At 36.3% G+C, this 23,031-nt stretch overlaps 1 protein-coding gene across 4 annotated transcripts in view; it reads right to left on the bottom strand.

The window, feature by feature from the left end:
• Positions 1-23,031, bottom strand: part of LOC134535939 (neuronal acetylcholine receptor subunit alpha-7-like) — a 213,320-nt gene that overhangs the window by 19,432 nt on the left and 170,857 nt on the right. For all 4 annotated transcript variants that reach the window (XM_063375342.1, XM_063375345.1, XM_063375343.1 and 1 more), the window contains 5 exons: positions 18,230-18,384; positions 14,220-14,403; positions 10,306-10,522; positions 9,667-9,801; positions 2,832-3,028 (listed from right to left, as the gene is read on the bottom strand). In XM_063375342.1, coding sequence (XP_063231412.1) covers positions 2,832-3,028; positions 9,667-9,801; positions 10,306-10,522; positions 14,220-14,403; positions 18,230-18,384 — 888 coding nt within the window. The remainder of the gene's footprint in view (positions 1-2,831; positions 3,029-9,666; positions 9,802-10,305; positions 10,523-14,219; positions 14,404-18,229; positions 18,385-23,031) is intronic.

The following is a 23,031-nucleotide window of genomic DNA, read 5'->3' as shown; positions in this document are numbered from 1 at the left end:
AGATATAGAATTTTTTAATTTTGCAATACAAGACCTGTGGAACCATTCGAGCGACGCCATTTTTGTTATTTTGCTATGTGTTCGTGAATACGCGAATCGTCAATGCGTAATTAATAAAATGGTTGATTAGGTCAGGTCAGTTACATTATTAATACTTTCAAACTAAGCCGACATTAAAAATAATGTGAATTAATTTTAATTATTCTTTAGTTTTAAATTATTTATAATGTAACTGACCTTACCTAACAAACCCGTAACAAAGAATGCACAGTAATAACTCACGTATTTTTTTTGTTACTTATTACTTGCGCAACAATATCAAAATAACAAATAAGACTTTAAAATTAGAAACGTTAAAAACTCACCTAAGTTGGAGGCGGTAATTAAACACCGTTTTAAACAATAAATGAACTAAATAATCACGTATTGGTTCGTTTGAATTCTGGCCTATCACGAACAATCACGTGACATCATTATCCAATAAAAAAAGTAGATACTCGTACGTAAACAAGAAACAATGATAATCGCCACATTAATGCACTGGTATTGTGATGAAATTTAAAAATTCGATATCATTTTAAAGTATTTGGAATTTCTTACCTCCGCCGCTTTTAATGAAAAGAGGAAGTTGAAGAGCATACAATAAAGGTATTTTCGGATTTTTAACATTTTTTTTTTCGCAAATACCGCCCAACTACATATTTACCCTAACTTGTTATTTTCTATTCACAAATTACCTCTCGATGTAATGGCAGTGATGTGCCTGGCACTCACGGCTTTAGGAAACTAACAGTTTAGATAGCTACCTCATACTGAACAATTTCTTAAAGTTAAATTCTTCATAAATGATACTGACATAATTTTCATGCTTTCAACCATAGCACTTTGTGATATAGTAATCTCGAAGCAGCAAAATTTCTTTTGTAAAACTTAACATCAATTTTTATAGATATTATGTGAAGACACAGCACCACGCTGGGTTTAAACTCTACAAATTTGCTTAGATTTTTTTATATTTAATATTTGAATTATTAAACATGGTGTTATGACATTTTCTACTGACATTTAACCAATTATAAAAATTGCAGTGTAATTTTATTATCCATTAATTACATCCCTATTTGACAGTTACCCAACCAAAACATTGCCATGTGGTAGTCACATGGTTTTCCACATGGCAATGTTATTGTTGATATTTGGCGGAAGGATACATAGTCACCTTGAAAATAGATCCCAGCTTGAAGCAGGGCTTCCTAAAAGTATGAACTTACCGTGCGGCGACTATAGGTGTGCTGTTAGAGCAGGTGACTGTAAAAGTTTGGTGCGCAAAAAGTTTTAAAAGTAAAGTGTAATGAAAATAGGGTAGATTTTGAAATGTTAAAAAAAATATAAACCTAGTTTAGTATATTTGGGTTGTTCATAAGTAGGTAGGGTAAGGATTTGAGCATGCACCATCATCAACAGTTTTTGTACATTTATAGGTCCCTATGAGTAATAGGCAAGTTTCTCAAACATTCAATTCCCGGGTGACTCAACTACTTTGAGAGCAGATATTGGACACATGCATTAAACAATTAGAAACAAATAAAACTAATATTGTGCAGAAAATAGTGAACTATTTAAACTATATCCAAAAGTTATAAATATATATATATATATATATATACATATACACACAACTGTTAGACAAAATTATGAAGAAAATAAAAATGTTGAGGCATATGGTGAATTTATACAATTGCAATTGTAAGAATTAACAACTGGAAGAACAGCTTGCGACGATTCCAAAAAGGTGCTAACTCACCGGTGCTGAACAGACCAGACTTTGCAGTGAGAGAAAGAAAGATAAATGGCGGATGTTGCCCGGCTTAGAATTAGTGCAGGCATTACCGATAGTGAGTAGCCTAAAAACTTCTTATCCTTCTTATTTGTGAATTTTCACTTCTAGCATGCATGACAGCCATGCACTCTTTTTTTTTACATTGCCATCGACAAATTGTAATGCCTAAAACAGTGTGGAAACGGTGCTTGATGACGACATTGGCTGGAGTGTTTCCATAAAATACAGTTTTCACAATGCAAACACCAACATGGAGACACATTAAGATGAGGAAAAAAAAAGTGAGCTAGTCTTTCAGCACTTGCCAGTGATTGTAAACTTCTAACCTTGGTAACGAACAAATTATGGTGTTCTCACTTTACAAATTGACTTATAATGTAAAATACTGACACAAAATTGGATTACGAATTCTTTAAAATAATGCAGGGAACAATAAATACAGGAAAAATTTTATGAAGGAACCAGAAATGCAATGAAGTAAGGGTGCAGTACACAATGCGGAAATTTAACAGGTTGAAACTCCAACGCGCATGTATGCAGAAACTGCTATAGCAACGAGATGAAGTTGTAAATATGTATCCAATAGATACATTAAAACAAAATTAACCTAAAACATTATAAAGTATATGTGTGTGCATAATCTTTTTTTCTAAACTTATCGAGTTGAATCAACATTTCAGATTTAACAGTAAAAATTTCAACACGGCGTCAAATTTATGTAAGTTAACAATTTCTTTTGTCTCTACAGTATCACGAATACTGCATTATCTCTACCTTTCAATGTTAGCTAAGGATTGTCAAAATTGCAATCGAGTTTTTTAAAATTGTCATATTTTTTGGCTTTTCATGCCAATAAATTTTAACATAAAAGTAATAAAGAATAGTAGTACTGTTAAAAAGACGTTCGCGAAATTACTGAGACCTCCACAGGTGGCAGCACTTTCATGAAATCGCTGCTACCGAATGACATGTACAGAGAGCTACCACTCACGTTGCTCGAGGCGGTCGCGAACTTGTCCCGCGGCTCGAACTGCAGGAAGACGAGGCGCGCCAGCTTGCCCAGCACCAAGGTCTTGACCAGCTGGGGGACCCCGGCGCCGCGCACGCCGCGGTGGTACACGTTCAGGGTCACCACCGACAGGCCCGAGGCGAACGACACCAGGCAGATGCTCACCCCGTAGTACATGCCTGCCGGACACACGTGCCGGCGACTGCGTGACCGGGGTGTCAAGACGGGCTGACAAACGTTCTATCAGGCTTTGAATATATATAAGGTTTAGTTTCGGTACTTTGACAAAGTAATCCATAGTAATTTAACAATGCAACACAATTAAAAATAATTTTTTTCTTTTAAAATTGGGATTTTATTGAAACAGGAACACTATATTATGTCTATAAATACAGTAAGTGAAATAAAATGTACACTTAAACACTGGTAAGTACACAGCATTGATAAATTTAACCTAAAAATTTTACATATTTACCTACATGGATAAAAAGCAATATGCTGATATTGATGAATTGATGGTGGTGGTGGTGGTGGTGGGGGGGGGGCGTGGGCACAATAAATACAATTTCTGCCACGGGTGAAGAAAAACCTAGATCCATTCCTGGATTGTAGGAGACAACCATAAAGACAAGACATACAGTGTTCGCTCATTTGTTGTATTTGAAAGGAGTGAGCAAGTGAATAAATGTGTAATGAAATAATGGTTTTTCATTATACCTGAAACAGGGCAATGACTCATCATTTGTATTGTGCAGCTGAACTTGCTCGGAAGCATTAAGGAGGTATCCTGAATTATTTTACTTCAAATACTTCCTGTTTATGCACATGATTTTAAATAAATTCATAATATTACCATATGAAGTTTTAAATAGACAAATAATTCTTACGTAATGTTTTTTAATGAATTTAATGGCAAACTTTCTGTTAGTTCTATTAGGTATGTGCTGAAAGCATGGAATTACGTATTATACAGTTTTGGATTAACCGTTATGTGTCCTTCAAACAGTTTATTTTTAGAATATCATTCATATCTCAGTAAAAACCTTTAGTATATCATGGTTTTGGGAAAACCTAATTTTTATTGTTTTATGGATGATATACTAAAATTTAAAGTGTTTAAGGGTTAAAAACTACATACAATCCATTAATCCAAAACTGCATACCATCAATTCCCTGATTTCACTACATGCTAGGAGTGACATAAAATTTTTTCTTTAAGTTATTAAAAACCATCAAATCTATCTTGCAATAAAATTATAAAAAATTTAATAAGGTTATATTTTGAGTTTATTTTTAAAAAATGTGGAAAGTTACAAATTATTAGAAGTGAAATAATTTAGGATATCACCCCGTCAGATTTATTAACTATGCAAAGACACGAGAAGTTAAATAACAACTTTACGTAGTGCCCGTTTATAAATAACGCTAGTTCCATCAGAAAAATCAATGCAATTATTGAGCCGATTTAAACTTCTTGCATTTCAGCTTGCATTAACAAAAAATTGGGAATAACATTAAAATATTTTATTTTGAAGTGTCCAATTGAAAATAACTGTTCCGAAATACCTCATTGCACTCATACGAAGATAGTTAAGTAACACTGCAATGTAACAAATTTTAAGTAAAGCTGTACTTTTCCTCATTATTATATCTGGAAAAATAAAAAAATAAATAAATAAACACCTAACCTTCATAACAAGCCAATCAATGTATTCTCAATTTGCAAATAAACTTATAATACCTACAAAGCTTGGACACAAAATTTAACGTAGAATTATTTGAAATAATGCAGAAAATGATAAATAAATATAATAAATAAGTATTAACTTTAAGGACCACAATGTAAAAATACTTCTCCATTTTGAAACCTAACTATAATTTTGTTTAATAATAAGAGGTAGGCCTACTATTGATTTCTCAAGGCTATCCCAAAAACAGGATACTGAACGTGTCACATGTAAATGCCTCACCGCAGAACCTTGTAATTCCCCATAGACAGGAATTTTCATTGATTGCTATACTTCTTTAGGTGCGTTGAGGGTGAAATATTAGTATGCACCAGAAATGGAATGAAATAAGTACGCATTACACAATGGAAATTTAACAGGTTGAAACTTCAATACACATACATGCAGAAGAAACTGTTATAGCCAAGAGCTGAAATCGTAAAGATGCTGGAATCACGTGTGTCAAAATGCATCTGTAAAAATTAACTTTCGCAAACATTCGGGGATGTACTAAGCATTTTGGCATGCCAAATTAAAATATATGGTAGTGAATAGTCGAAACAAGATATAATCTTTTAAGCCTGTTTTCATCTGCTAGTAAAGTTGCTCTTGCGACTTGAAAATTAGTAACCTTCTGAGAACTTCCGAACTGTTTGGGTATCGGAATGGAATTGTGTGAACTGGTTGCTACGCTATGTTGCTATTCCTAAGCAACCATTAAAAATATTTTACAGTATTTTTAATACGTTCTTTAAATGATTCATGCAATGGAGAATTTTGATTTAATGCATATTTTTTTGACATATGCCATTGCAGTTTTGCACTGTTTGTTATGCAAAAATTCCGAAAATAAAAATATGAAGATAAAAAATTCACAGAAAACAAGACTGAATAGGCTAATGTCGGACATACAGAACCAATGATGAAACTAAACAAGTATTATGGACAACACAATGACGATAGCACTGACTAACACGGATGATTTCCAATGAGAATACTTGTTTAGTCTCATCATTGGTTCTGTATGTCCGACATCAGCCGATTCGGTCTTGTTTTCTGTGAATTTTACATATCGTCATATTTTTATTTATTTTTATTTTCGGAAATTTTCCATGAAAAACAGTTCAAAACTGCAATGGTGTATGTCCAAACAACTGCATTAAATCAGTATTTTTAATGTAGCTATACTAACCTAACCAACCATCCACAATAATTGTAATTTTTATACAGAACATGGACAAATGCTGCCTTTGAATAGAATGTTGTGAATGTTAGTTTTGCCGATGGCTGTGTCAATGCATGGACATTGAAATGTAAACTATAAACTGTGATTTCTCAGAAACTAGTAGGTATATATAAAGATGCTGTGTTCAGAGTAAATACTATAAATATATAGTTTTAAAAAACATATTTAAGAATTTTACTATAAATTTCCAGAAAAGCCGCGATGTAAGAATAAAACCTATTTTCCTCACAAAAGCCAGGTGTCAATTAGTGATTTTCCAAACTTAAGGTTAAAATTTTCTTTAACATGTATTATGGCTTTTTTTTTTATTGGTATCTGTACCAGAATATTTTATCTTATACACGTCTTTAATTTTTTTTTTTTGATGGGCAGTTCAGATGACAAATACACTACTTAAAGTGTGTATCAGATGCATAGTGCTTTTAACAGGAAATAAAGTCATAGTTAATTTATGTTAAAAAGTTCATTTGGGCAAATTTCCTTTGAACAAGAATGTCTGCCACGCTTATCGCGTGGTGATTTTCCTTCCAAAAGTAACTAATACTTTTCGCTTATCAGTCACATCATACAGCTTTAAAACGGCCTCCCAACAAACTTGTACCTTAGTTTCATGTTGATTTATCATTAGGGGTGAATCTACTATCGGTAAATATGTAGAGTCGCGGTATATGCGAAAAAAAAATGCTAAAAATCCGAAAATACTTTTATTCTATGCTCTTTCACTTCCTCTTTTCAAATCAACCGGCGGAGATAAGAAATTCCAAATACTTTAGGAGATATCAAATTTTTTTATTTTCATCACAATACCTGTGTTATTCATGCGGCGATCACTATTGTTTCTTGTTTACAAGTATCTATTATGTTTCTTATTGGACAATTTTGTCACGTGACAGTTCCGTGATTGGCCAATATTCAAACGAACCAATATGTGATTATTTATTTATTTATTAATGTTCCGTCGGAGGTATCGCGACGTAGGTGAATGACTACATCATTTCCTTCTAATGACAAAGGAAATGTACCTGCCTCCAACTTAGGTGAGTTTTTAACGTTTCTAATTTTAAAGTCTTATTTTTTTATTTGGATATTGTTGCGCAAGTAATAAGTAACAAAAAATTTTTACGTGAGTTGTTAATGTTCATCATTTGTCCGGGTTTGTTAGGTCAGGTCAGTTACATCATAAATAATTTAAAACTAAAGAGCCATTGAAATTAAATCATATTATTTTTAATGTACGCTTAGTTTGAAAGTATTCATAATGTAACTGACCTGACCTAATCGACCATTTTATTTCCTACTGTTCATCCTTTGTCCCGGTTTGTTTGGTCAGGTCAGTTACATTATAAATATTTTAAAACTAAACAGCCATTAAAATTAATTCACATAATTTTTTATGTCCACTTAGTTTGAAAGTATTAATAATGTAACTGACCTGACCTAATCGAACATTTTATTGATTACACATTCACGAACACACGGCAAAAAAACAAAAGTGGCGATGGTCGAATGGTTTTACAGGTGTTGTATTGCTTAATTAAAAATTCAATATCTCGTAAAGTATTTGGAATTTCTTACCTCCGCCGGTTGATTTGAAAAGAGGAAGTGAAAGAGCATAGAATAAAAGTATTTTTGGATTTTTAGCATTTTTTTTCGCATATACCGTTACTCTACATATTTACCCTATCTACACACTAACCCATTCATTGGGAAAAACCACATCACTATACTTATCAGTAAGCTTCTCAAAACTACAACACAACTTACAATAATTTTAGCTTCTTACCTGCAAGGTGAAAGAGTTGATCTAGATCATTGCTGCTTTCCTCCTCCTCTGAGTACAATGTATTCTTTGCCTTGTAATTTAAACTTACTATTATTATAGCTGCAATTGGGTACAGAAGTGCCCGGTGGTAAGCATTGTCCCTACTTTCCCCGCACTCTTCTTCTGAACTGATCCACACTCCCAACCGACACTCCCCTCCTCCAGCCTATTCCATTCCCCTACTGTCCTCACGACCATCGCATTCTTTCCCCTTTCTGTCCTCCTCTCTTTGAAAACCTTCCTAGTATTTTCCTTCCTACTTCTAGGAATTCCCATTCCTATTATAATCTCTGTGGTAATGCACTCTCTGTCCATTATTCTCCACTTGCCCTTCACCCATCTAGATGCTCTCCTCTGCACCCCCTCCAGCTCCCTCTCAAGTACTGCAGTGTATGGGTCCCACACTGCTGCGGCATACTCCAGCATGGGGCGGACCATAGTTTTATAGGCCTTATCATGCAAATTGCTGCTTCCACCCCTGAGCACTCATCCCAGCATGCCCAGGGCCTGTCTGCTCTTCTTGACTACCTTGTCTACCTGCTCCCCCCATTACAGGTTACCCTGCAGCACCACCCTTAGATATTTATAGCTTGTGGCCTCACTTATTACGTCTACCCTCCAGCGATATTCCCCCTCTTCCTGGTAAACCTGACCACTTTTGTCTTACCCACATTTATTTTCATGCCATTATTTTCCACCCACTCATCCAGCCTTTTCAAATCATCCTGTAGCCCATTCCTCTCAGCATCCATGTAAATAGCCTGATATGCCCTTTTATCTCCTCACCTATATCGTTCATCATTATAGTGAAGAGCAGTAGGCCGAGCACACTGCCCTGCGGCACCGCTGACGTAAACTTATAGAACATTCCTTTTCCAAGCTTCTGGATTTTAATTCCTCTTTCGTGTTTTTAATATACTGTTTATAACTACAGTCATTCATTTTCGAAATAATTACCTTACTTACGCTACAATAACTTAACATACAAAACAAAAGAACATGGCGTTTAGTACTAGTGGAAAAATAAAAAAAGTAAAGAAAATAAATAGCGGTAGAAAACAACTTTCATGGCTACCAACGGTTGAGTGTTAATAGGGATCTGAGTCAATGACAGATAACTTTTGCCACACAATAAAGAAATAAGTAGAAAGAAATATACTCCACCTGAAACGTTTGGACAGTTGTCGTGATATTTATAAATCCTTAGGTCTTCTTACTATGCCCTGTATTTATATTTACAAAGTATTATTGTTTATTTATAAAAAACAAATTAATTTATATAAAAAATACTAATATCCATGAGCATTTCACGCAAAGTAATGCAGATTTTCATCTGCAAAGGGTTCATAAGAAAAAAACTTTACAGTCAGTTAGAAATGTTGGTATTAGATTATTTAATAAATTACCATCAGCTCTAAATACTATGGAGCAATATAATTTATTTAAAAAGGAATTATTTCTTTATTTATCACACAAGGCTTTTTATAATATAGATGATTATGATGCACTGTACTATGTGATATAGGTTAGATTGTGTTCTAATGTTGATAATTTTTACTGTAATTATGTATTACTTTTCTTTTATATATATAATATTATCTAAATAGGTGCTTATTCATGGAAGTGCAGCTGTTATATTATATTATTTTAATTTTGTAATGATTTTAATACTGTTCTTGTACCTGTTTATGTGTTTGTATTTATGTTTATTTGTAATTTTTTTACATATTCTATACCATTATGTATGGTCTATGGAATGCAATAGAAAATCAAATCAAATCAAATCAAATCAAATCAAAGCTTGACTGAGGTACGTTGAGATACACTACGAATGAAAGTTATCTTCATCGCGAATTATCATTGGCTAAAACTAACACATGAATTAATTTTTGATCTGATTTCGAACAGGTCGTGTGCATAATCTGCTATGCACTCGCTCATGTTTTTTTTTTAAACTGCGAAGCCAGCTGGTTTACGATACCAGCACCTCGTCGCGTGGCTGCGTTAAGAGGAATAACTCACTGATGAGCGGCGTCTTCTCTGTGGGCGGAAGGCTCTCCCGGATGGTCATCAAAAACACCGTCATGGACAGCAGTGCACTGATGCCAAGTGTCACTTTCTCCCCGGACTCCGACGGCACGTAGAACACCAGCAGAGCTACGGGCAACGTGAGGAAACATTCTTTCAACATGTAGCCATTGTAACGACTGCAATTCCAAATGCTGCAAACTGATTTGAAATGAAGCATATTCCATAATTTTCCATAAAGATATCTTAGCTGCGCAACCAGAGGAGGGCAATGTCCACATGATTATGTGACAACGAGGTGAAGACTTTATTATTCCCCCCCCAAGAGATAATGGCCTGCTCCATGTTGGTTACACACCCAAAGCATTGCTTGAAGTGTATTGTGTGCATTCTGGAAACAGTTTAAGAATTCTGTATTTGTATGGAAGTGACTGTTTAACGAAGGATATTATATTTCATACTTACTAACCTCCATCAGAAGTTGTAAAAACACAATTCCCGCAATGTTTTGTTTTTTGGTTGGAATAATATGGCGATGGTGAAGTAAAAAAAAAAAAGTAACTTGAACTACGTCACAGCCCACCATTTCCTGACCATTCATAACCCCATGCGCAAGAGGATTGCACGGCTCACCTATGCCGTTGATGAGGATGCACGGCAGGATGAGGTTGAAGACGTAGAACATGGGCCGCCGCCGGATGCGGATGACGTACGTGATGTCCGGGTAGGGCTCCGGGCAGCACGAGTAGAACTCGATGTGCTTCACCGCGTCGAAGCTCACCAGGTCAAACTCGCCGTTGGCCTGGTAGTTGCTGGTGTCGCCCTCCTCCGTCTGCTTCACCAGGTCCAGCTGCGGGACAACCACGGTGGGAACAGATCGTCGAAGCGCTTATTCGTCGATACAACTGTCCGAAATTTTGCATAGTAGCACAAACACAATTTCTGAGGTCACACAATAGTATACAATTTTTGCTTGTTTAATTTTCAGTTCAGAAAATATTAATGTTATTTCATGAATAGTGAACAGCTCAAATATAAATTTGAGCATTTAGGGCCAATTACACCACATTTTTGCTAAACGTTGCTTAGCTAAGGGTCGTATAAAAGTTACCTGACCTTTTCAAATGACTGTTAAACTTTTTCACTTCACCACACATTTCTTGTTTTTCACAAACTTCGAGTAGTTAAGCAAAGTTTAATTTTATTAAAGTTCGTTAGAAATTCAATTACAAGAAGTGGCCCCACTATTATATTCGTTTTTGGGTCATATAAAGTAAATTCTGTGAACAAATACAGGTAATAAAGAATGAAAAAAAAATATATTTTAAGTAACATACGTTATATTATTTGCAATTATTTATGTTCACAGACACTTAATGTTTATATATTTTTTCTAATGAGTGAAATTATAAGCTTTTTCTAATACATTCGGGTACCTAAAATTGTTAATATATACTACACTGGTGGTTGCTACAACTAACTAACCAACAATTCCTCATGGCGCTTTTAGCCTTATTTCCTGTTATTGGCCTTTGCATGTACTTTTTTTTTTTTTTACTGAAAATATAGTATTTGACAAAACAGGCACTCACAGCCTTTTTTATTTCCAGTCTTCATTTGTATAAATCATCAAAAGTGGTTTTTGTAACGTTTTTGTTTTCTCGCTCATATCAAATTATAATTAATGGACGATTTGGTAATACGTGTGTAACGACTATTTCTGTCAACAGAATAAAATTAAACTTAAACTTAGGCAGGCTTACATCTGTTCTATCTGACGTGTTAGAAAATATATTTACACATTTCAATGACTTCTTTAATGAAATAAATTATATATATCCTGGTAAGTATTCAAAAATGTGTTCATATTAGCTGGAACATCAGTCGGATCAAGGAATTCACAAAAGTTGTTATCACGCGAATCCATCTAACAATCTATGGAATTAAAAGAATCTACTAAGCAGATTTAAATACGCTATGAAGTTTTTTTTAATACTGCTAGAGAGCGCCATTTATGATTTTTTTTTTACCATAAACACATTTCAGTGTTCACGGAACATTTCTGTGAACCGTCGGAGGTATTCGTCCATTTTCTAAACGACAGCTGCGTAGCACGGCAGAAAAACCTGCCAATTGCACAGAAAAATACCGCCCGAATAACAGCTGATAATTGCGAAACCTAAATTACCAAACAATTGAATAAAGGAATCGCGAAATATACCATGTCTTGTCTACAAGGAGTGGGGAGGAGGGGGGGACCGAGCTAGGCATTTTCCCAGCCGATCAAGAGTAATTCGATTCCATTCCAACGCCGCTTCTGCTAAAAATTTGTTTCCCCCCTCGTCATTTTACGCTCGCATCCGGAAAACTCATTCTCGGATCTTAACCAACCTTTCAGACGCCCAAAGCGGATGGATGGCTCAAATAAATCAATCCGACTCGATCCCAGCGAAACCCGAACCCAGGTGGAAGAAACAGCCTTGAATAAATTGGCATTTTAGTTCGATAGATGCGTTTGAGTCTCAGGTTATTTTTGCCGGCGTGATCGTGCTTTTAAAACAAACAACACCCCCCTCCTTTTTTTTTTTTTTCAAACTAGAAATTATAACTAAAAGTTTTCAAGTCGAACAGCAACCGTTAAAAAAATGTTTGCTGCGCATTATTCTCCTGTCAAGCATTTGAAACACGTTCCCGAGAAAGACTACAGCAGCAACAACGTTCAAAAAGTTAAGTAAATGGATATCAGGAAATAATTGGCCTTTGGTAACTGTGAAGTGTAGAATCGTCACGTCTCTGATTGGCTGAATCGTTTATTGAACGTATTTTTTTAAAACCAGAAATGGATAGAAAACATTTGATAGTAACTCGAGTCATCCAACTTGTGAAAAAAAAGCTAGTGCCTCTTCTATGTCGACGCGGCCTTCCAACATAATTTGACCTACTTTACTGGAAGGTAAGATTGCAGGCTTTCGCGGCTATAGTCCAATAAACTACCGAGGCTTTCGAGGTTGTTGCCGTGTTGAGGTGGTAGATTGTATCGACGTTTCGCTCTGCATTGCAGTTGGCATCTTCAGGGCTGAGGAATCAACTGAGCTAGGATGTGTGCCAGGGGTCTTCAGGCCCCTTCCTATTGGTTCGGAGACCTGAAGCCCCTGACTGTATATAAAGAGTGTGTGTGAAAAAAAAAAGTCTATACGACTTATGGTTCTAAGTGCTTACCAAGGCTGGTGTACGCCTTTCAAGCTGGGGCTGACGAAAAATTTTACTGTAAATAATAGAGAAAATATTTAAGCGTCTGGATTATGTTTAACTGAATGAAATTTTATCGCTGTCGAAAAATAAAAGTGACAACTCTAATTATTTCAATAAAATGATTTTGCGATAGCAACAAAATTCGTAGGGGTTATAGAACTTCGTTAAATTAACCAAAATTCAGACGTTCAATGTTCCATCTGAAACTCTTTATTAATTTAAATAAAAAAAAAGTTGTCCAGTAACAACTTCAAAGTCCTGTAGTCTTGAGAAACACCATAAAGCTGCAGCTGAAATTTGTCGGTTGCATTCAGACCTTCCGCATCTCAGTTGATTCAACTCTGATGATACCTGCTGCTATGCAGAGCGAAACATCGCTACAACCAAGGAGTTAGGAACTGTCAGGAGGACGTAGGTGAAGTCACTTTTTAACCGCGCCATCGTATACTATTGTATACGTCCAAAACGTTGCTTAAATGGTGCTTGACCACGTCTGTATGACTTAGAATCTCCTTCGTTAAAAAACAGTCACTTCAGTAAAAAGAAAGTCGTTTAAAACTCTTTCCACACTGCAAAGGATACACTTCCGACAACGTTTTGGGCGTGTAACCAATAAGGCGCAACAATTAGCTGAAGGAAAAAAAAAAGCTTCACGCAGTGAGCATGTAACCGGGGAGCCTTATTTTCACAGACGAGAGAGCCAAAACCCGAAGTTCCCCGAAGTTCATGCTTTTTTTTCCGTATCTTTAATGTAGCTATCCTAACCAAATCAACCGTCCACGATGTTTTAAAGTATTTATAATGTAGCTAACCTAACCTAATTGACCATTAGTATCCTTTTATCAACACCGCCATATTTATTTACAATGAACAAAAAAAAACAACCGAAGATGCACGATCGGTAGAGACCCGTGAATTTCGCGGATTCAATGACCTCCAGGATAGACTCCAATATCCTCTACACACTCGGGCAAATGCCAACTGTTCATTGGCTGTTGACTTGTGAGTCGTCTCGACTGGGTGGCCTGTGATTCGACATCTCTATGAGTGAGGATCTCTAATTGGCCCTCAGTCCTCCAGATTAACAGAGAACCAATGACAGAAGCAGCACTAAGGTGTAATTATTTGAATTTTAGCATAACACGAAATGAATCCGCGAAATTCACGGGTCTCTAACGATCGGGCGTTTGGCTCTCTCGTCTGTGGAAAGCAGGCTTCCCGCATGTAACCATGCAGACATGACCACCCGCGGGAGATAGTGTCTGACGGCGCGGCGGGGGGCGCGCTCGGTGTACCTGGTAGCCGTCGTAGGTCCACGAGGACCACTTCATGTTGCAGCTCTGGATGTCGAAGGGGAAGTGCTCCACGTTGATGTCGCACGAGCTGCGGAAGATGCCGTGGCTCAGCCACACCACCTCGCCCGTGTGCGACACGATCACGTTCGTGTTGATCACCGCCGAGTTGTACTGCGAGTCGGCGCTGCCAACACACCGAACCCACACTTCAGCTGGACAACAAGTTCGCCTCCTCTACGAGTATCAAAGCACGGCTACGAAACACTATTGGTAAAAACAGGTTAAATGGGTTATCAACAATGTGAGGGGGGAATAGGGAATACACACACACACACACATATATATAATTCCCACCAACAGAAGAAAGAACATAATTTGAAAGAAAACAGCTGGAAAAGTGGTTGTATTCCCCCCCTCATCAAATGAAATTCTGTGTACTCTCATGATTATCCATGATAAGCGTCAATATATATATATATATATATATATATATATATATATATATATATATATTTTTTTTAACAACGAACTAAGATCTGTAGTTACAAAATTTGTAAGTAATCTTCACAGACTATTGGTCAAAATTTTTTTTATTTGTAACTGAAGTTTTACCTTTGTTTTTATTTATTATTGCATGGCACCAAGGACCACCCCCCCCTTCAAATTAAAGAAGTTTTGAGCAGGATAAGCCCTTAAGTGCATTGCGTAACTTGTATCAAATCTGACAATCCTCAGAAGTAATACCAGTAGTCTACGTATAATTTCGTCACGTGAATGTAAACAAAGTCCCGTGGTTATAAATGTTCGCGAAAAAACATCATACGATGCTTTGCGATTGACATTCGGGAAATCGGTAGCACTGGTACCAACTATTTTAGAGGATTGTAAACTTTGAGACTAGTTATACGACGAGCGTGAAACGTACAAAATAATGCCTATTTGTCTATTTTCCTCGCTTCTCGTTAGCAATCGCTTTTTTATTATTGGTCGTTTAAGTCTCTTTAATAAGTTGAATTACAATATCAAAATAACTAATCGTTTCCATTACAGTCCAAAACAATTTCTAAAAAAATTGAAACATGAATGCTGAGTGATTCAAAAGTAAAATTATAACTTCTTTAGAACAAGTATACCAGGTTTACTTACAGATGTCCAACTCTTTATTCGTAATTACTCCTTACACTCCTCTCACCACTATCGAGTGCCCCACTCCCAAAAGTTGTAATTTTATTTTTTCGTTACTCTCTGATGAGTCATCACATCCAATTTCCCTTCAAAATAAGGTAATTTTGTAAGCTAAATGTTTTGATAACTTTTAAAACAACCAGTTCATAAAACTAGACTTTTTTTATTAACAAAAAATGGAGGGGGGGGGGGGGGTTAACGACCCGTAAAATTTTATATAAAACGTCTTTTTAGAGAACTTAACTTTTGAAAGGCAGAAATTATCAGCAATTTCCCAGACACATTTCTTTTTTTAAATCTGTATCTGGCACTATGTATGAAACTATGTGGAACTCTGCAATAGCTTTTTGCTGTCGTAGTTTCTAACAGAAGTTAAATATGAGACAAATGTCTGGAAGTGGCAAGTATGAAACAATGCTATCTTCTTATAATATATTAGTGTCTTCTTCCCCCTCTTTGGAGAACCACGAGAAGAGAGAAATAATGAAAACTTGACTTCTGTGAAAATATTTTCCCCCGACAAGAGTTTTTGTGAAGAGCAAAAGCTCCTTTAATTTTGACAGTGGAATCTAAAGATTTAATATACTATTCAGGAAAGAAAATAAAGGAATTTTCTGCAGACTTGAAGTAATTTCTTTGTCATTATGAAGTCTTAAGAAAACTCATTTCTGCATTTGATGAAACTAATTTGGTTTTGATAAACCCATAAACATTTTTACAATTTGTCTGGTGGGAGAAGTTCAATTATTTTATATCTGAAGATGTTTAGCCGACTTGGATGGCGTACTCTTCAGTGTATCTAACTTTATAGCCCCGAGGTCACGAATTCGTGCCTTACTTCAGATAGCAGCGCAGTTAGGGTAAAATTTTTTTGTGGGAAACCTATCCTCCAACTAGAACTTGACAACAAGGGAAATGTATAGGCATATTTATTCCTTCTCTACCTGCACACCAAAAAAAAGGCTATAGTTCTAATTAAGTGAGTGATAGGAACTAAAAGATTTTATACCATTACATTTTTTAACGTTTGGTATTTAAAATTTTGCCTTTATTAAGGTAGAGATCACACACTTATATATTTTACAAGACCATAACATAGTATCTTTAAAGCTGTCGCAATTCCCTAAAATGAATTCAATTCCATAAACCAATTACGTCACAGGGGAAACTAATTGTACAAGTCACTCACTATTTGTTCCAGGCATTCCCAAGGTGAGGATCTAGACCCAGCCTGCACAGCCCCTTACTAGCAAACACCATGTATCTGAACAACTGGAAACTCAACGCTGTTTCTTTCTGTAACCGCATACAGTCACCGACTACACTGCCGTCTATGAATCTGCAAGTGAAGTAACGTGATCGAAAGTCCGTGACGATAAAATGTATTGAAAAAGAAAATAGATTGTGAACGGTTTACAGATATACCGGAGATACCAGATAACTTTCAGTATCACATAGATCAATGAGCAATAATAATAATAATAATAATACTAATAATAATGATAATAATAATAAACGCCTGAAGACTTGTTTATTACCAAAACGCTGAAATGTCTTTTTAAAATTATAAAACAGTTCTTTACATTATGGACTATATTATATTATATATTATAATTTAATTTTCTTCAGTTATTATAGAAGCTATCAGGAGGTAACAAATTACTGTTTAACTTACAATACTACTAAATAAAAAATATTATTTATTTCATACAATTAATTCCACCATAAACATGAAAATTAATACTTAATTATGAGTATTAATGCTCTCTGTGGATTTACAAAATAACTAGCTAGCAACAGTAGCGCTATCTATCGTGCCGATTATAAACATTCCTCGGGCACTTGAGAACTTGGCTGTCTGGCAGCCTGGCGGGAAACGATAATAGTCGCCCCCTAAAAACCAGTAATGCCCAAAACTCCCCAATGCGGACAAAAATGTCCAAGTGCCCGCCCTTGCTTAGTAGACTTTTTCTACTTTTCCAACTCTTCTTCCTGAGCCATCCTGTAGCCAACCCGTACGTAATTAATGCACGAAATTTTGCATCCCGCATGTAAGTGCCGAGGGTTTTCCCTGTGTCTATGCAGGTTTTACCTGTGCCCAACTTATCTAGTTTTTTAACCTAGAATAGTCAGTGAGGGGAGTTAGTCATGGCTAAAACGTCGCCATGGCTGGCCAATCCCCTCCTAGCACATGATGCATGCTTCCTCTTCTGCATGGTTCATAACCTGCATGCTTCGGCCTGAGACGCACTAAAGCTGGGTTTACGATTGATTTCCTTAAGAATTATAACTTAACATCGAGCACACGATTAAGTCAAAACTACATTTTCCAGTTTATGGTTGACATAGAAGTCGTTAATTCTAACCAATCACAGCACAAAACACATGGTCGGCCATTGTTCGAAACGGAGAAGCAGGTTTGAAATAGGTTATCGACAAATGGGATATATATATTTTTCGAAATGGATGATGATTACAAATGACAAATATACGAATTCTAACCCAAAATACTGCCTCGCTCGGTCCAATAATAAGAAATAAACTTCCGGTTGAAAGGTTCCGGTTTGTTGTGATCGGTCGCTTCCCTTAAGTGCTAACGAAAAATATAAAAATATAACCATTTCTGTTAAGTCTTAAGTCATCTTATGGTTCACACACGACAATCATAAACCATTCCACTAGTTTACATAGAGTCATGTGGTAAGTACACGACTAAGTCTTAATTCTTAATTTTCAATCGTAAACCCACCTTTAGAGTCTTCCCTACCCAGACCCCTCCCAAATACACTTAGTTATTAGTTAGGTTAGGAAAAAATAAAACGCACTTGTTGTAGAGGATGATGTCGGGCCGCCAGACGCGGTTGTAGGGCACCCGGATCACCCGGATTCCCGCGAAGTCGGAGACGTTCCACTTGAGGTGGTGGTCGGTCCAGATCTGCGTCAGCCAGCAGTTGGTCGTCAGGATCTGGTTCTTCTCGTCCTGCGCCGCGCCGGGGCAAAAACAAACATTTCGAGGTTCTTTTTCACACAAAAAATTGGTTGTCTGTAAAGTCGATTTACGGACGATAGTTTAACGTGACAACGTCATAACAAAACATTGATGAAATGATTGCATACTATTATGAATAAAATTGAAACGAATCATTTTTGTTGAATTATCACTATTTTGTATGGATACAAAGAAGGAGTGAAATGAAATATACAATTTAATTGCACTCATTAATTAAAACATGTTTATTATTTTCACGAAGAGATTATTTTAACTATAACTTTTTATACATGTTTTCTATTTAACTTCTTCCAATCTGTGTTATTCTGTTAAGGAAAGGACGATGATAGGAAAAGTAGGAAACGAATGGGAGTGTTTCAAGTTTAATGTGCCTCGAAAAAGTCAAATCGATGGTTGTTCCAATCGAGTGGAAGAGAGGTAGATGCGGCGCAAGCGTATAATAAGCGTAACGGGACACTTTTTCGTACGTGCAGCCGGCGTTCATCGATTTATTAGACGTTTCACGTCAAAAAAAAAAAACCGCAAGCGTCGTCCAACTCTCAACTTCTTGCGTTTCTGCCTTCCCATTGTTGAAGTAAAGTGTGTTCCGAAAACTTTTAAAAAATACAGACGTATTAGATTTTTTCTCACTAAATTATAGCACAGTGAAAAACAAAAATTCAATTACTAATAAAAAAAAATCTTGAAAAAAGAAACCCCGCTAAGAAAATGTTTTTCTACAGTTTTTCAGTCTTGTTGCGACTTGAGTGCGTAAGTAATTGTAGTAATAACAGGTTGTAACTCGATGTGAACTTATTCAAACCTCCCTAGACTCAGTTCGCAAATAGTTCATTGGAGGATTTTCTTGATAGTGAAAATTTCCAGTGAGACCCCTTTTATTATGATGTACTTAATATTTCCATAGCTTTACCGCCCTTGATTTCTGACGGAGTATTAGCGATATATTATCTGACTCACAGCTCACATTTAAGAAGACAGCCCACACGCCGACCATGGTTCCAAGATTTTGAATATACAGTGTGAGCACAAAAGAAGTATACAAAATCAAAAAAAATCATAACATCTAAACGGTACAACATACAGGCTTCGAACCTTATATACTTCATAGTTCATATAAGGTTTGAAGCCCGTATGTTGTACCGTTTCGATTTTATGATTTTTTTTTAATTTGTATACTTATTTTGTGCTCACCCTGTACTGCAGAACTGAACACGTACAAAAGGCACTATGTATCTCAGCTGCGCCAACACACGTGGGCACACTGCGCCACGGACGGAGGAGGCAATCTTGCACCAGAACAGCCTCCTGGTCCAGGAGACCTCCGCTGACGTCACGGCTCCGGGATCATGGCCTGCGGACTGAAGGGACCCCGCGACACGAGGGGGGGGGGGGGGGGGCGAATCACCCCGCCAGAAACGTTACGCAAACACACGCCGGACTGGAGTGTACGCCGCGGAGGGGATATGTTTGCGCCCTCTCGAGAACTCCTTCCCAACGAAGGCGAAGGTACGCTGTTTGCGTCTCGGCGCTGCCGTGTTTGAACAGAAACACGTCCCGGACGAACTGCGTCGTAGCGGGACGTCTGGAGGCGAGTAGTATATTTAAGTCGGTCCGAGTCCATAGTTCAAGGTTTTGCAGCCGTAGAGCCGGTCCGCCGTCTTGAATGACAGTAACCTTAAAAAAATGTGACATCTAGAGTGTAATTTGACACCCCCAACTTTTACGTTAAAACTCAACAAAATTATTAAATTAAATATTTCTTAAAAGTTTATTTAAAAAATTAAAAATATATGTTGTAAGTCATGGACTTTGGAGACCTGGGTTCGATCCCAAAAAGGGATTATCGTACCATGGACACTATCAGATTCGTTATAATAATAGCTATACCTAAATCATAAGACAACCGTTTAAGAAATAATTTTACACGTTTTATCATTGGGCTATTCCGGTGAGAATGTAATATATCTCCCCAGATCTGTGATGCGCAGTCTGGCAGTCTGGCACCATTTCATCGGTGCATCAAGGTTACGCATCAGCAAAACCGGGACCCAAACCTTCAGCTCCAGTTTGTGGGACGGCAGGTAACCCCTTGGCAAGACGTGACGGACGCATCAAACGACAGAGCGTTTCGAATCCAAGTCAACGCCATCTATGGAGGAAATTCAAAACTAACATTAGTGCCGTTAGTTCCCTAACCACCGCGCAGCGAGTTTCGCAAAGCGGGCGGGTCTCGCAAATGAGAATGATAGGAATTTTCAAGACCTTACATGACCATGTGGCGGACCTAGAGGAATGACCCACACTCACTGTGTGTCAAAGACTTATCTTATACAATCGAATTTACGCCTCCTTCACTCTCTTAGGGTTTGGATATAAAAATTGTATGATCCAATTATAGCCAGTCGAAATTCAAGCAATCCGTTAGCATGAAAAAAGTGGTTTTATTAGTAGTAGGTATGTAAATGTATGTCCGGCGCATGGATCCTGGGTGTGGAGCCGGAGCCGATGTCCATCATCTTGGATTCTGACGTTACGGCGGCCATCTTGGATGACCTTGACCATCAAAATTTGCCAAAATCGGAAAAATAAACATTTCCCTATTTCGAGGGAATAACTCCCGTTTTAGTCCTCAAAAATGTCAACACACGGAAACCAATGGATCTTCACGGTCAAGAAATATTAAATTATTTAATTGTTGAGATCCGAGATAAAACACAGTGTATTCTTGTATTAAAAAAAATATTTGTCACATTTTAAACGCAAAACATATATGGCTACCACCGCAGCTAAATACTCTGATTCTATTGGTCGCACGGATTGACGCAAACGGAAAAACTGAGCATGGCCGAGCTAATCCGCACGCATTCTTGCCATTGTAGATAGTTCGCTCCGTGTCATTGTATAACAGGCTTTAGGTAGACTCGGAAACAAAAGATAAAATTAAGTTAAAATACGAACGAAAGAAAACAATACTTGTATACTTGCTATTTCAAAAAAGGTTCCATAAATTTTGGAATAGTTGATTTTTAGGACTAAGATATAAAACAATTCGAAGTGATATTTATATCTTTGTTTGACGTTCTACAAACGTCCTGTAAGAAGCGAAACATTGTTACCATTGAAACCTACTACAAAATGAGTCACAATTTCTCACAGTTTTTTTAAGCAACGCGTAATGACATATATGTTACGACGTGACAGTGATACACATTAGGTTAAAAAAAAATTTGAAGCGGGATTACACATTTGTGTATCAACCTTATTATCCAAATGGCATTGAACTTCGGTGGAGCAGTGGACAGGACGTCAACTCCAGAAGCCCATGATTCGAAAGCTCGCAGTTCAAACCCAACTGTTGCCAATAGGAGGCAAGTTTTTTTTTTTTTTTCCACTACTAAAACCAAGTCCAAAAATCAAAAATATTGTTTTTAACCTCCATCAAGTGAATATTCGTCTCTCAATAACGCCATTTCTAATATTTAGGTAAAAAATTCTAACACAGCTAGCTAATTTCTTGGATTAACATAAAGGATACATATAATTATGAAATTAAACATCTAAGGTAGTGGCTGAATGACAACTTCGGAATATCAGTCGAGTTCGTTAATGGGCAATATCCGACTAAAGGAGGGTGGAAATGGGGAAGGCGTTTTGAAAAAGGAAAAAAAAAATTGCTATATGTACTCCAATAATATCATTATTATCACATGGCTTTGAACGTATTTTAACTGTTAGGTGTAATACCAAAATTTTTTGATACGACCAACCATAATTGCAAGGGGTGGAAAAAACAACGGTAGGAGGACGAAAAAATCATAATTCTGTTCGTATTCTCTAAAATTTTGCAAATCATATAATTTTTATATAAGATTTTTGATAAGATGAGCTGCAGGGATTGAAAATATAAAATCATAATTTTCGTACCATGGACACTATCAGATTCGTTATAATTGTTTATACACCTGCAATGACTGCAAGGGGTAGAATAAACAGAGGTTGAATGACAAAAATTTCATAACTCCCTTAGTAAGCAAACTATCAAATCGTTTGTCAATCTTAAAATTTTTAGCTAAAAATTTGTCTGTAAAATTGTTTTATAATAAAAATCATTATAGCAAGGGGTTGAACAATTTCCCTAAGATTTTTTTTGTTTAACTTTCTAAATATTGACTAAAACTATTGTTAATATATATATTTACCTAACCAAACTTTACTGCAAGGGGTGGAAACAACAAGGTTTGAAAGAAAAAAAAATGTTTATTTTTTAATCGCTATTATATAAAATCCGATAGAATTTATTGTATAAATCCTCAACTTCATCTAAAACTTTGGCTGAAAAAATTCCGATGAAAAGAATTCTTACCTTAAAAACATGGGTTAAAATAAAAACAAAATCATAACATTCCTTGTATAATATGTTTTTTGAATTTATTTTAATCCTATTATCTTAAGCCTTGGCGCAAGAAAATTTATATACGACTACGTTATTAGTGCAAGGGGAAAAAAAATAGTGTTTGAAAGTCACAAAAATTTAATAATTACCTTACTTGGCATTAATATGAAATTAATTCTAAGTTATTCAATGGTGGATACACTGAGTTAAAAATATTCGTAATA

Source organism: Bacillus rossius, chromosome 10 (assembly GCF_032445375.1).
Source record: "Bacillus rossius redtenbacheri isolate Brsri chromosome 10, Brsri_v3, whole genome shotgun sequence".
Taxonomy (NCBI): Eukaryota; Metazoa; Arthropoda; class Insecta; order Phasmatodea; family Bacillidae; genus Bacillus; species Bacillus rossius.
Note: the sequence above shows the minus strand (reverse complement) of the source record. Positions and strands in the feature narration are given on the sequence as shown.